We start from the raw sequence: 15,570 nt of genomic DNA on the forward strand, positions 1-15,570 counted from the left end.
TGCTCTGATAATGGGTTCGAGTGTTGTTGATGCTTGGTTCCATAACTGCAAAGAACAATCAGTTGCCAACTATCTGCAAACGCACTGAAAGAGGACAATCAAATCACAAGAAGTTCGATAAATGTGCTCTACAGGTGACCTTGGATGTCTTTTTTTTGTTTATATATTCAACATGATAACAAAGCTCACACAGCGTTGATAAAAGCTAAATTCCCCTCGTCTATGCCACAGGAACGCACACGTTCAGAACTTGTGTTATTTCATGTTCACCTAGCTTATTAAAAACAGTGGCAACGTGGTTTAGAAGACCTTAATTACGCCTACAGCTACTGTGCTCACGTGAATCACAAAAACATTTCCTAACAAAATTGTATCACAATTGATCTCTTGCTAATAGCACATTTATGCTTTCCCGTAAACTTCATGTGGGATTTTCTTTTTTTTTTTGTCCTGTACATGGCAGCTAAGATAACTCTCCGTTTACTCGGCCAAGTCGTGAATCTTTATATTCGATTCATTCTAGAGTCTATTTTCAGGTTATAAGAACATCGAATTTTAAGTTTCTTCATGAAGTACTTGAAGGCTAAGGCATACTCTAAACTGTAAATATCCACGTTTGTGTGTTTTTACCAGCACAAGTCTGGTGGAATGTCTGAAATATCTGGAATGTTTAACAAGACACTGTGGAATGAAGGAGACATACATGAATAGAAAACAAGGCATATGGAGAAACATTTCATTTCATCCTCATACGACCCCCTTTTTAGATTAGCGTCATTACATTTATGGACAAACTACAGAGAAGGTAAACATTTTTGTTGTACGGTCAAGAAACTCTCATGCAAGGGCTCTTTAAAAAGCCCCTCGTTATGTCATCTAATTCATGTTCATCTATTGTTAATGTCTGCAGTTGGAAACGGTTTGGTTGGGCTTTTGGGTTGTGATTTCGAACACAAATCGCTGTGCTCATCATTCTGTAACAAGTGACTGAACATTTTTTTTTTAACACCACGAAAACAACACACTTCCTCCCGTTTCTACTTCTTAATCAAACGATGTGTGACCTACGAAGGCCTCACCGTCACTCTGCGGACACGTCGGTGCCCTTTTTAAATGTCGACTAACACGTTAAGGAGTTTAAAACACACAACAATGAAGATTGTCTGTTATTGCTGATTTGGGATCACTCCCATCAGTTTAAGCAACGGACACAGGGCAACTTCACTCCAACAATATATTGCACTATTGTCACTGTCTGTTCACATATAGTGTGTTCACAACATTGTTGTGTTTGTGAAGGGATTTTTTTTTTACAAAAAAAATGGATGAAAGGTCAACAAAAATGGGATTAACGAGTCTGATCTAAAATGCTGCTTTGAGACAAACATCATGGATGGAGACCATTTACAGTTTTCCCCACGGAAGAACATTTTAGACACACAGTCGATTATCGCCTACGTTACACGGTGGACAAGAAGTCCAATTAAATAACAATGTCAAACCAGTTATTGCCTCAAATATTAATGAATTTCGCTTCATCATAACAAATGAAATGTTATCCAAATGTGTACTTCACTTCACAAAAAGTTTACTGCATGCTGAAAGAAACAACAACAACAAAAATAAATTCAAAAGAATTCCTTCACTTTCTGGTTTTACGGGTGTTGTTTCGTCTGCGCCAGTGCTCATAGTACACATTCACGATAAACCGATTAAGAGCATGAGAGACAGTTTTATGGGGTGAATCCTCACAACGGAGAACCAATAAAAATGCAAGTATCTATATACACGGTATGTATCAAATATCAGCAAGAACAGAACAGGAAAATTCAATCAAATTCTAAAATGATTTGGATAATTTCTTAAAAGTTAAAAATATGGCTTATACTCTTAGTCATCTTGTTATGTCATATTTCACTTATATATAGTTTTTTTTTTGTATAACCCGATGCTATTTACAAACAAAAAGGGTGGCTGATGGGTGATATCGGATTTTATTATCTGAGTGCCTGACATGTTAAAAACATGGCATAAGATTTCCCTTGAATTAAAAAGGTCCGTGTCGGTGTCACATACTCAAGATAGTTATCAAGAAAGATGCTCTCTATGAGAGATTAAGTATGTATTACCATCAGAGACCAGCTATTCTAAATCAAGGGTAAAATCATGCCACGTCGCTCCATTCCAGGACACTGAGACGTTGGGTTGAAGAGGTTGGAGGGCGGAGAAAAGTGTGACTGCAGGTTTTGGGCGGAGGGAAGGGTGGTTTACGGCAGTGGTCTTGGTTTTAGATGAACGCTTTAGGGAGTTAATCGTATTTCACCCAAAAACACTTTTTACTTTTTATTGAACATATCCATGAGCGGGGTCGGGATGAATTTCATGACCGTATCCACGATGCTCTCCTCTTCCTCCTCGTCGCCGCAGCCGGTGGGCACGGCCTTCTTGGCGCGAGTGAGGCTGCCCTCGGAGGCCTGCTCCATAGCGGCCGCTGCCTCGGCTTCCTTCTCCTCCTTCTTCTTGATGCCGTACTGCACAGGAGAAACAGGAAATGGTGTTAAGCCCCATCCCGATGGGAGTCGTGTCTCTTGGGGAGATTGTCAAAAGAATGTCAAAAACAAGAACCTTTAGCCAATCAGTTGTGAAAACATTTATTTCTCAACTTGCACATTTCTGAGAAAAATAATTCAAATTTGTGGTTTTTACAAGTTTCACAAACGAGTAATTGTGATGCGTTTGTATGTGTTTATAGGACTTCTCGCTGTTTGTACTAAGAGACGACTCTCATTCCCTCGAGGAAGCTAGCTTTTGACTGATAGCAGGGGAAAGCTGCAGGAAGTCACTGTGCCTGGATAGCAATAATTACAGCACATTACTTCCCCTAAAAACACAGTTAATCTGGGACAAAACCAGGCTAGCCGTTTCCCCTACTTGCCTCCTTCTGCATAATTGGCGTGCACACACAAGAGCATAAGCCATCGTCTCATTTAACCCTCGGCAAGATGGTATTCCCAAAATGTTTCTTTTAGAACTTTTGCATAGACCCTTCCTATAGTATATTGTACCCAATAACTGTGAAAGTGACCCCTTTAATTTGATTTCTTACACATATTTAACCAAACACTTTCAAGCTACATTCACAAAAACCATATTCTCGTCAGTGTTCCTCTGGTCCGGCCCCTGAGTCTAACCCTCCTAAGCTGTAGAAATGCACCGCTTTTGAAATGTCTGCCTTCTGGAGAGTCTGTGCACGTCACTCATTATGTTACACTTAACAAAACTGTTCTTTTTATGTTTAGAATGACGGACCAACTTCTCCCCTGATTTCAACAGTGAGCAGGAAATCTGAAGGAGCTTTATCTGAATACTTTGGCTGACTTCACGATGTGGCAGCTTCCTCATTAGGTTGAAGCACAGCGCACTGTAGCACTTTGGGTCCTGCATGAACAGCAGCTACAATCGCTTCCTGCAGTTAGACGCAGGGTTGTGGAGCTGAAGACAAATTTGGGTTTCCTGCTTGTGCGTATTTGCAGGAGTGCACATGAGAGTTGCTTGGTTTAATTTGACCTTCCTGGATATTTTATGTCCCAATTACAGGCAGAGGCACACAGCCGGTGTAATGGACAATGCTTGGTGATTAGCTTAGAAATCCCAGAGCGCCAACAGACAATTAAATCAAGAGCGCGTTTCGAGGAGAAAGAGGACAAGATTGTAATTTAATATATAGAAAGAAAAACTGGGAAATCTTCTACATCTTTCTGTAATGGTCAGTAAAGGTTTAAATGTTTCCTCACGTATAGTTTCAGCATGTACGGTTCTAGTTTGAGTAAAATCAACACAGTCGGACTGGAAGGAAAAGGATTGCAGAGCAGAGGAAGGTCAACAGGCTGAGTGACGGTTGATCTTTAGGCAGAGATGTGGAAAATGAGCTGGACTCCTCCGTGACTTCTTCACTGTTCCACCAGGCGCACGTTAATGCGCTTCTGCAGCAATGGATATCTTAAAGAAGGACTACTAGTGTCCATTTCCGCTGTGAGGATGTGCACGGGGGACAGTACGAGCATCTGTGTGTGTGTGTGTGTGTGTGTGTGTGTGTGTGTGTGTGTGTGTGTGTGTGTGTGTGTGTGTGTTTCAGAGTGGAACACTAAGAAGAAGAAGAAATCAAAGAAGCCAAAAAGGATGCAAACACTTTTCAACCTTTTTGTTTGCCTTTGTTGCAATTAGTTTGACATTCATTTAAGTCTGCATCCAGCTCAAAACATCTTTTGTCAAGACAAAAGCATCTTTTAGTCGAACAGACATGCCTCAGAGGAAAACATGAGTCATTCTTTAATGTTTGAGTGATGAGGCTAAAGGCTTGAAAATCGTTTGTAAAAGAATACACAGTAAACAGATGAATGTTTGGATAGCATAAATTATACCAACTGGTTGGCAGTTTGACAACTTTCAAGATTCTGGGCTAAGGAGGCTCACATCAGGGAACCGGGCCAGGATCAGGTCACACATGAGTCCAGTTTGTTTGATTAGTGTTAACACTGTGTTCCGTACCCGGGAATGATTCGCTGATACGTGCCTGGGTCCACTTGGAAAAGGTGGTCAAGAGTATAGTTCAGGTTTTCATAAAGTGTGAAAATCGACAGTACCAAAACATGGAAGTGGACTGCTATTTAACGTGAGTAGCAGTTGGCGAACAGAGTTGCAAAGGCATATCTAAGCGCCGCTGGGTGGTAAAGGAGGAACGGCAGGCTACAGGGTCGTTCTTGACATTTACTCCAAAATAAAATTGCATGTATGAGCTTGGGATCTTGCGATTTGCATGCTTCCCTACACACTACTAATAATTTGTCCCCGATATGAAAACGGCCTAATATTTTGCTCAACGCTAGATTTAAAGGATTCCCTCCTGTGGAGAGTGAGATGATTCTGAGTTCTTCTCCTCTAAGTTCTTCATTCCCTCTAATAAGATGCTGCCTTCTGGTTTTATAGGGCTATAAAACTGTAAGTGAAGGACAGAGCAGAGATCATATCTAATAGTTGGGACTCGTCTTCATTCTCTGTATTTTTATGTCTACAGCCTACCAGTAAAACTATTTCCCACAAAATGTATCTTTTTTTGTAAGACATATTCATACGATACCTTTTAGATACAATTTACTATTCCAACATGGAGACAATTATCATTTATCCACCTTTAGAACAACTATGTTTGAAACGTTGCATGTAATTTGAGAAGTGGAATCATACGTGTTAGTTCAACACCTGAGAAACGTCCCTTCCTGACTTTGACAGACAGTGAAAAACATTGGCGTGATGGGTTGATGGGTATCTCCTCTGTATCTCCCTCTGCTCCCTTGTTTGCTCTCCGCTTTCCTTTTATGCCGCCCTGTTTTGTTCTCTTGCAATCTGTCTCAGCCGGTCTCTCTCTCTCTCGCTCGCAGACTTGTTCCGCAGTAACAAAAGGCTTCGTCGGTTGAAGGGAAGACAGTCACGCTTAGTCAGCCCCTCTGCACTCGCTACAATCAAACACTTTCCAAAGATATGCTGTCATATCGCCCCGTCTCCCTCCTCTCAGTCTTTCACAGTTTTTTCCGAAACTAAACTAAAGAACCACTGGGCATCAGTTTGAGGATCAGCTCTGCATTCCAAAGATAGCTGTACGAGAGCTACACATGGACGAGTTTTAAACTCAGCCCTCAAAGAGTGTTCAAGTCACATGTTCAATGAATTATGAGCATGTCAAGAGGAATATTTGACCTCAAGCTGCAGACGCTTTTGATACCATCAATTAACATTTTATTGCTGATGAATTAAATAGTAAGCATGAATCTTGGACGAGATCACCCGATCAAAAAACGTGTCAGAGAGGCAAAACATCTTTTTGAAAAAAAGTTTTTAAATGAATTTCATCAGTTAACTGAACGGCTTACAGCGCACTTGTGTTTAGAAACCTGACCAGCAAGCAAGGATTTAAAGCACATTAATTAAGAGAGGAGAATGATGGGGAGGGCTGGTCCAATTTGTTTTTTAATCAGCATCCAGTAGAATCAACACAGTCTCCTTCACATTAAGTTCATAACGCAGCTACTTTACGCTGCTGATTAGAAGCCCAGTCGCCAGGATTTCTTTTTTTGAGCCCCGTTAGTTGCTGCAAACAAGGGATACGTTGATTGTGGACGTTTTTCAGTCAAAAGCAGTGACAGAGTGCAACGAGAAACTATGCAATGATTTGATCAAAGAACGGGCTTTAGACCAACAAAACAGCCGGCAGGGGCAAACTGGAACACAACTCCAATCAGAATTGGGAGCTGGCAGAAATCTCAGAGGTAAAAACTCTCCTCTTTAGTAATTTGGGTGAACTGATCCTTGAATTACGCTTTAGTTGGATATTGTAGCTAAAATTGAATACTTTGCAGAAATGTCTCATGCAAAAGGTTGATACATAAAGGTTTCAGTGTATGCATCAAACAAATTTAGTAGTTTGTACAAAATGTTGTTCCACGAAGTTTGAAAGCAAAATATTTTTTTCTTTTAGAGAGGGGCAGAGCGTGACCGAGCACATTCATAGATAAATGATCAGTTGTTTCACAGTGGAAAGTGACGGACACAGTGGTGCAAAGAATTCAAAAAGAGTTCTGGTCCTACACCTCTGCACATCTGGCCAATCCCTCATTTATAGTCGGCACGCTTAAGAAGCAAACAAGGATGCTACCTTTGTTAACGTGTAACCTCGGTCAGCTGTATTTACCTTATCTCTGATGCCCTGTCGGATGTTTTCTCTCTCTCCCTCCATCTTTGCATATTTGGCCTTCCTCTCGTCCTCCTGTTGCCTCAGCGCCTCTTGCCTTTCCTCCTCTTTCTTCGCAGCATCAGGATCCTTCTCCTCCCCCTCCCCACCGAGCATCTTGCCCATGTCTTTGGTGGCCCCTGTTGTTGGCGGAGACAGAGAAAGAGAGAAAAGTGAGAAATTACGGGCGAAAAACCACTGACACCGGCAATTCACAGTGATTGCACATAATAGATCTCAGCTATCGGCTGTTGCTAAGCATTTGGTGGGCACAGTGGCACATCTGAGATCTGGATAATTCAATAGACATTGCTTTGTACTTCAATCGTCTTTCAGGGCAGTGAAAGAGCAGCACAATCATGCCCCCCCCCCCCCCCCCCCCGACTGAACCAGAGACTAAAGTGTCTTTGTCTGAAGTGTGACAATAGATAAAAAGAGGTGAGAGCCACGGGCGAGCCCGAGATAAGACGCTGCGATAAATTATTAGCAATTCTCTTGATTGCCTTTGTGCTGCTCACGTTGACCCTTTTTTTTTCTATCGCCAACAGGAATTTACATCCTCGTGCAAAGCGTCCACTTGGACTACGGGTCAAGACCCGCGAACGAACCGCTTCAAGTGCTGCTGAGAGGACCATAATTAACGGACACCGGGTTCACTCTGATCCCATCTCCTGTCTGCACTGGTTAGATACGCTGCAAAATAGATCAAGCTTTGACTTTTGTGTTCCTTACTTGATCACTGCTAATGCTAATGACTTGAGCTGACATTGTTTCGTATTTTAAATGTAAATGTTGTGGGTTTTTATAGTCGATGATGAAGACTGGTTAATTAAAAACGCCCGCAGGCACAAGCAAAGCTGTCTCAGGCGCTGACATCATACTATAACTTGACTTGTACTTCTTCTCTGTGTGGAGCATCTGCTGTTTGCTACAGACTCATATGTCTGTAGCAAACCACATATTCACGTGTGTGCTTTTCCTAAGTCCAGTGCCAATCCAGGAACAATCGTGTCCTTTATGTATTGATGTGGAGAGTAAAGCCTCAGTTCTATAAGGACGGTCGCACGGACACAGCTGACGTGGAATCATGACGAGGGAAACACTTGCATCTTTTACACCATGCTGGTTTCTCCTCGCGCCAATCTGACGTTCTCAAAACTCCTCAAAGTTCTCCACTTTTAGTGAGAAAGTGTTGGATGTGCACAGACGGGTAAACCCTGCCGCACAGAAACTCGTGACTCTCGTGGTTGTTATCAAGAATAAGTCGCGCCCAAAGGGTGTGAAGGTTGTGGTGGAGGATGGCATCAACCTACTTTATCACATAAACAGATGTTGCTGTTGTGTCAACACGGTATTCTCTTTTTACTCTATTTAGCCTACTTGAATTACGGTCGCAGTTTTAAAACATGTTCTGAACAAAAACTCAACAAAATGACTTGGTTATGTTACGTAAAAAGTCAACGTTGACTTCTGGTTTCACGTGGGACACAAAGAGGTTGACCCATCCCTCTACCTCCTCCATACGTGGACTATCATTAGAAACTTCTCATACATCCAAAACAAATCCGGAAGAAAATAAGTTTCCTTTAAAAGGTAACTAAAAATGCAGTTTTGTTGTATGGGAACGTCATTCTTAAGAGACCGGGCTGGGTGTGTGCACACTGTCGGAGCTGTCAGGACTTCCATGAAGCCATTTGCTGTCATTCACTCAGGTGCAACATGAAGACAACCTCACAGAGAGAGAGAGAGAGAGAGAGAGAGAGAGAGAGAGAGAGAGAGAGAGAGAGAGAGAGAGAGAGAGAGAGAGAGATGAGACATTTCGTCAGCTCCTGTCACACACTATGCAAAAATGTGCAAGCCTCCTCAGGTTTCGAAACACAGATTCTCTTATTACCTTTATTGTGATGTTTGAATTTAATTGTCGAACAATGTTTAAGTCATTCTTTTGTAAATGATAATGAGAAACTTAAACCAGAGACAAACAAACAGCCACTACTGTGAGCTTGATACGCAATACACCTGAACTGCATCGCTCCATTTGGCTTGAAGTGTTTCACGTATTCTCATGACACTCTGAGCAGCAAGAACACTGTCGGCTCGACCGCTCAGGTGAAACCTTTTTAACAAACAAATGCTGATTTTATCCTTCGAGGTATCAGGAAGCTGCTCAGACTAATCCTGAGTGTCGTCCTGCGCGTTTAGCTGCTCCCGCGGTGCTTTTCGACGTTACCTTTACACGGCGCTCCAGCTGTGCGCTCACACCCCAGAGGCTTCAGCTCTTCTTTCCAGCTCAGTGGCTGGAAATGAGCCAGTGCTCTTAACAGTGGCCCGACCAAGCCCCGAAACCCGTGACTCTCTGCTCACTTTCCCCCTCTCGCAGGAGAGAAAATGAGTTTAATGAGAACTGGACCTCCTGTGGACCACACCGGGGAACGTTTGAAATATGCCTTGCGCTCTCTCTCCCCGCGCCCCGAGTCCGGCACTCTTCCTCGACTGTCTGCACTCCCGGTCTGCCTCGCGGGCTCTCCGGGGGAACAACTCAAAGACATGCCATCTGCTTCAGCCGTGAAATTGATGAGACAGCGGTGACCTTGGGGTTTCTTGGCTGCAGTCCGAACTTGCCATTTTGACGGACTGGGTCAAGCCCCGGTCCTTAGTCATACGGAGCGGGGTGACCGCTAATTAATGAACAGACATGTTGATGTTTTGTCGGTCTTCATTTACTCCTTAGTGTGCAGAAAACATGACACGTTGGCATGTTAGGAATGAGTTACATTCATTATCTCAAGGCTGTTTCATGTCAGTGTAACGCGTGTATAATATACTGTAACACGATACATCAACGGGCCATCAGTCTGGAGTTAGCGTTTCATCCAGTCAGCGACTTCCCTGTACAATAAAATCACAAGAAAACGTTTCTTTTAACAAATAATCAAATAACCGCTTTGTGTATAAAGTCATTGGATATATTTAGCATTTAAGTTTATTATTTATTTAATACATTTTTGAGTTTTCTTAATTTTTCTGCAGTTGAATCCTGACCTCCCTGTTCTGAGGACAAGCACAGAGACACTGCTGTTTCATTATTAATAACGCGTTTGTGTACATTATTAAAGCAGAAGCTTGTAGAGTGACTTTCTTGCAGTAACACTAAAAGACTAAAATAATCTTTCCGTCTCTTTGTGCTTTGCCCCTGAGGGGAAACCAAACTGCTGACTGGGCCTGTAAACTTTCTCCTTCACCTGTTGCTGGTAGCTTGAGGAGATTTCCCCAATCCTACATGCAGAGCACTATTTACAGCAGACGAGTCGACTCTGATGGAGAATATCTCTCATCACCTCAGGGATAATACTTTGTTCTCTGGCCAAGCTGAACAGCAAAACTTTTGAAATTAAAAGTTGCCTACTTAAAATGAAAATAGCCCGACATGATGACTGGAGAGTGGGAAGATATCTCGTTAAAGCTAAGCTCAGACAAGGTACATTCTCACCTTCTCATTAGAACTGTTACTGATACTGGAACGCTCATTTGTGCTAGCAAAGTCTATAAAACTGGGTAATAATATGGATAAAATGAAGCATTTTAAACATTAGAGTAACTCTATATGTTTAATCTTGTTTTGTTACAATAATGCTCTTTTAAAAGGAGAGGTATTTTTCCGTTGCGATATCAGATACACCTCGTACCTCGGGTCTACTGCTGCTTGTTTTTACCTCTTTGCAACTGATGCCACTTAATCTCTTGTATTTCCCATGCAGAGCCTCTCCCGGGCCTCCACGTGACTAATCTGGATGCTCGGGGCTAATTAGCTCATCTGATTGTGACAAAGTTTCTGTGTAGAAAACGTTAAGACAGTCGTCGTTCCCAAAAGCCTCGGTGTCATCAAACGCTGCCAGCTGTGGAGTCTGGGAACGGTAAGCGAAGCGAGGAAGCTCCAGAGATTAATAACTCAACTCACACCACAATGAGCATCCTACAAGACAACTTGTTGATTCCTTAAAATGATACTAAATTCTGATTAATCTGAACCCAGCGAGCTCACACACCTGATATGATCTGTGATGTTTAAGACCAAAGAGACCTTCCTGAACATTTGACAAGTCTGCAAAGCTGAAGAACCCACCACACCGACCAGAAACCATTCAACGCTTTACCCCGTAGGACGACAGCTGAGCTGAATGACATCTTGAGCAAAGGCTGAAGGGAACAATAAATGGAAAAGACTCTTAAGCAAGAGACTGAACACCAGATCAAAACTGGTCACAGCATGAACTGGAAGAAGGTCAATAAACGACCACGAGGCCACTTATCGTGGAAAAGAGCAGGTTCTTCATTAGAATCTCCCCCCTCAGTGGCCAGGTGTTATCATTGGGCCTGCAGACTGTTGTGAAAGTGGAAATGCGTTAAACAGCGAGCATGTATGAAATACACCACCAGACCTCCCAATTCAAATGAACTCCACTAAAATCTTCCAGCTCTACAAATGTAAATGATAACATGTATCTAGGTGGGGTCGTCTACAGACATGTTAGCATCTCTGTGAGGCCGTCATGCTGGTTGTAAAAATAAAACAAGCTTTTAAATGGATACTGTAATCCAAAGTATTGGACCAACTGAACATTTGACCTGATGATGTGTGATGGATGAAAAGTCAAGAGCACAATTAAAGTTCATCCTCTGGGCACCATGCATATCTGTGCCACAGTTCATAGTAATTCATCTCACTTTAAAAAAAAACTAAATAAAAATGATGGTCAGTAGAAGCAGCAAGCTTCATCCTCTGCTATAGAGACGCTAAAACCGTGTTTCAAGTCATTCCATAACTACACAGTACAAACCTAACAGCGTGGAGAGCTAGGTCACCATGCTAACGCATTACAGCTCTAAAAAGGGGACTTTTTAGGTCAGCTGAGGCCCAAGGGCTAATTTTAAACGTGGGAGAAGGCTTTTTCTACGCTTAGTTAGAGGCTGAAAAGGGTTCACGGAGAAGTTTGGAAGTTATGGGTGGTCGGGTCATACGGTGGATTAGACTGGGCAGAGTTACATAAAAGGCTGGCTTTAGACTTGGAGAGCGTGTGAAAACATGAGGAGAGAGCGTCTGGGAGTATCCGTGTGTGTGTGTGTGTGTGTGTGTGTGTGTGTGGGGGGGGATGAGGCTCCGCTGTGTGTGAAAGAAGGAGAACAAAATGTACAGCTCTTGATTCCCACTACGCTTCTGTGCAAGTGTGATGTGTGTGTGTGTCACAGTGAGCGTGCACGGACGCTGTCCGCTGTCAGAGCTGAGAGTATAATCGAGTGCGTGTCCCCCAGGTGCATCTGGGCTGCGAGAGCGTTTCCTCTGTTGTGTGTGTGTGTGTGTGTGTGTGTGTGTCTGTGTGTGTGTGCATGAGTTGCGTGTTACTGACGGACTGGTGAGACCACATGAGAAGAGTCCCGTGTGGAGCCCAAAGGTACACGACCAAGGACGGAGGGAGAGAATATAGGAGAGAGAAGGTTGAAATTGAAGACAGAGAAAACTCAAGGACAGAGGAATCAGGTTAACTAGAATGAGAGCGAGTACGATCATTTCTAGTACAAGACAGCAAAGTAGACAGATGGATAGAATGAGAAGGAGAGCGTGCAGGAAAAACTAAATGATAATGATAATCATGGAAAAGTTAAGAGGACGAGAGGGAAGACATAAAGAATCTGACAGACAAAGAAAGATGAGACTGGAGGTCGAGAAAAAGAAGAAGTGATTTGGTTTTGGTTCCAGAGGGAAACGAGAGTAAAAAGAAGAAAGAGGAAACAGCAGGACCAGCTCAAGGACCGACGTGTTCCTGCTCCCCCCCCCCCCCCCCCCCCCCCCATCTGTCATCGGTCCTCAGCAGTCCCACGGCCCACACCAAGCCGTCCAGACCATCATCATCAGCCTCCTGCCCTGGGGCTAGGAGGAAGGGGGTCGAAAAACACCAGTGGAAAGACCACCAAGGGAGCCTTACCGTGAAGCAGAAAGCAACATGACTGAGTACGGAGCAAACTGGAAATATGAGCTGTGCTCTTTTGTCTCTCAGGGAAAAGAGCACAAAGAACGGATTGCGGAGCCGTTGACGGAGCCATGACTTGTGTATCGTTGGCAACCGCCATCTGCCCCGTCCCGAGGTCCGACAAACAAACTATTGATGTCATGAACTCACAGCTCAAATGTGCCCAGAAGGTTTTGCAGCTGAGTGCAATATAGACGGGGCTCGGGTCCGACTCATTTAACTCCTCTCCCTTCATTGTGCCCATATATACGCCTCTCTGCAGCAGAGCACACATATGCGCGGAGGGTGAAATAATATATAATTAATGAGGGAAATTAGTTTTGAGACCTTTTTTTGAGTTTATTTAATGGCTGCAGCGATCCCCTCCTAAGAGAGACGCTGTGCTCGTTCACACAAGAGGCACAGCAGCGCAAATGAACTCATTATTTAAATCTTGTTGTTTTCTCTCGTATTTTAAAAAAAATGGCATGTAGGGCAGTTTTATTCGTGTCTTTTTCACGACACAACAGTGATTGCATTGTGTCGTTGCATCCCAAAATGCCGTGCTTCAGTTCCCACCATCTCTCTAAAGCCAGTGCCTTCACTGTATCTGTGGGGCTATTCACGCTGATCTTTGCAGGCTCATTTGCATAGAAAGCAGACAATTATGTGCCAAATGTGTGCATATTACCTCATTTAAAGACATGCACATAGCACAGGAGCAACGAGACGCTATTTGCTCGGCGTCACGGTCAGACGTGTATTTCACCTTTTTTTCTCTTCAGCAAACGAGCTCTGATAAACGGACTGAACGCTCCAAACAGCGGGCAGCGAAGTTAACGACGAGCTGGTGAATAAATTCCAACAACTAGCAGCTATAGAGCCAGATATGTTCTCCCAGGAGATGGTGGAGACCAAAACAGCCATAACAACTTCGTTTCACGTCCCTCTTCTTTGTAATGAGTGTGTACGAGTAAAAAGCCATATTGCGTCAAGGAATGTCAAAGATGAACAAACCCTGACTGAACCGGCGCTGAGATAAAGTCAGCGTGGGTGTTCACGAAGTGACAAAAACACGTTCACATCTACATCTCACACTTTTTTTTAAAGGCCATGTAGATGTCATGGTTACATCTTGGTGCTTTAAAAAGACCTGTTGCTCTGTTTCAACTCCTACACAAAGATGAACAAAATAAATCATCTTTTGTCAAAGCAGCAGTGAGTCGCTCTTCACACTGAGCTGTCTGTGCTGGTCCTTAACTATTGACTCAATCAGTGAGACTGGTTCAGCTTTTGGAACTCAGTTGTCCTCTGAGAGCTCTAACAACACTTTGGGTAAGAGAAGAAGAGAAAGCCCTGCTCAGAAAATTACTTCTATATCGTCAAGAGTGACAAGCTGACCAGGGAAAGATTATTTTGGTGCCAGGTTCAATCTCCTCTTAAGTGGCCTCCCTTTTCATTCCCTGTACGTTCATGTTGTTCAGAGGTTTTGAAAATGTCCTTGAGCAGACGAGCAGAGTGACCCAAGTTATCCATGTGTGTAATGTGAGAGGTTGTATTGCCAAAATCAAATCTCATATTGTCAAACTTGATGGAAAAAAACGTACCTGCACACTCACATCTGTGCAAAGATCTCAGCGGAGGCTGAAGGACGGGTCCTATCTTTGCGTGTTTAGGAATTCCTTCCTTGAGAAGGCGGTTTAACTAATGTAGATTTTATCAAAAGGACATTTCAACAAGTAGATGTTTGTTGTATTGCGTGTGTAAATTCACTCTATAAATATACCAAAGTTAACAAAAAGAACAACAGCATTGAATGAAAGGCACCAACAGTCCAGTGGACATGTAGGTGCACATCTGAGTGACGACCTCAGCAGCACAGCAAGAGGAAAGCATGTCAGTAGTTGAAATATTTTGCACAGCGGATAGAAACACAGGAGGATTTTTCATGTGCTGGAAGCAAAATGGAAAGAGGACATGTCCCGCCCACACACACACACACACACACACACACACACACACACACACACACACACACACACACACACACACACACACACACACACACACACAACAGTAAAGCTCTGGGGTACATGGGGAAATGGAGGCTTGAGGTGTGCATCATTCCTGTGCTTTATCACCCGTTCGCAACCACTATCGTTGGGAGACAGCCTCACAGTCTGGCCTTGGTGATGAGGAACGGGACACATTTATCACCTCAGAGGTGGGCACCAAGGACGAGGCGAACCATCCATCCACACACACACACACACACAAAATCATCCTTTCATAAATCATAAATGAAATCTTTCTTCAAAGAAACTACAATACATCAAGCTAATACACCAAAAGGGAATAATTTCCTCTTTGTTTGATTTCCAGGATGATGTCACCGCAGCAATCTCTTTCATCATGATGCTCATTGGCTCGTTATAACTGGCTTTGTGTTGAATGTAGGTCTTCTTCTGGCTCTCCTGCTATAAGCGCTGCTGCTGCTGTATCGGTGTCGGTGCGCGCTCTAACAGCCCGCGACAGCTCGGGGTGGCACGTTTTGGTTTGCGTGCCAGAGATCCTGGAGAGCAATCGCAGAACTTCATAAGCAATTACTCTGGAGTCATTGCAGCAATGAGTCACGGAGGCGACGCTGTGGCAGGCTAACCCTCCACCGGCGACACCGATGACTCGACCCACCACATGAGTCATGGGGAGGTCAAACTCAGGACACGGAGAGGGAAGTTTACCGTGAACAATATCTCAACTCCAGATGGAATCCTTTCCTGA

The 15,570-nt window shown here is 43.4% G+C and overlaps 1 protein-coding gene across 1 annotated transcript in view; it reads right to left on the reverse strand.

Annotated features, from left to right (window-relative positions):
- Window positions 1–2,336: 2,336 nt before the first annotated feature.
- LOC306701827 (complexin-1-like) overlaps window positions 2,337–15,570 on the reverse strand; it is a gene marked incomplete at both ends in the record, with an annotated part of 46,307 nt that continues 33,073 nt past the window's right edge. Inside the window, 2 exons of the mRNA XM_079167245.1 lie at window positions 2,337–2,531; window positions 6,746–6,924. Coding sequence (XP_079023371.1) covers window positions 2,337–2,531; window positions 6,746–6,924 — 374 coding nt within the window. The remainder of the gene's footprint in view (window positions 2,532–6,745; window positions 6,925–15,570) is intronic.

This window comes from Pholis gunnellus (genome assembly GCF_910591455.1).
Source record: "Pholis gunnellus genome assembly, chromosome: 10".
Classification (NCBI taxonomy): Eukaryota; Metazoa; Chordata; class Actinopteri; order Perciformes; family Pholidae; genus Pholis; species Pholis gunnellus.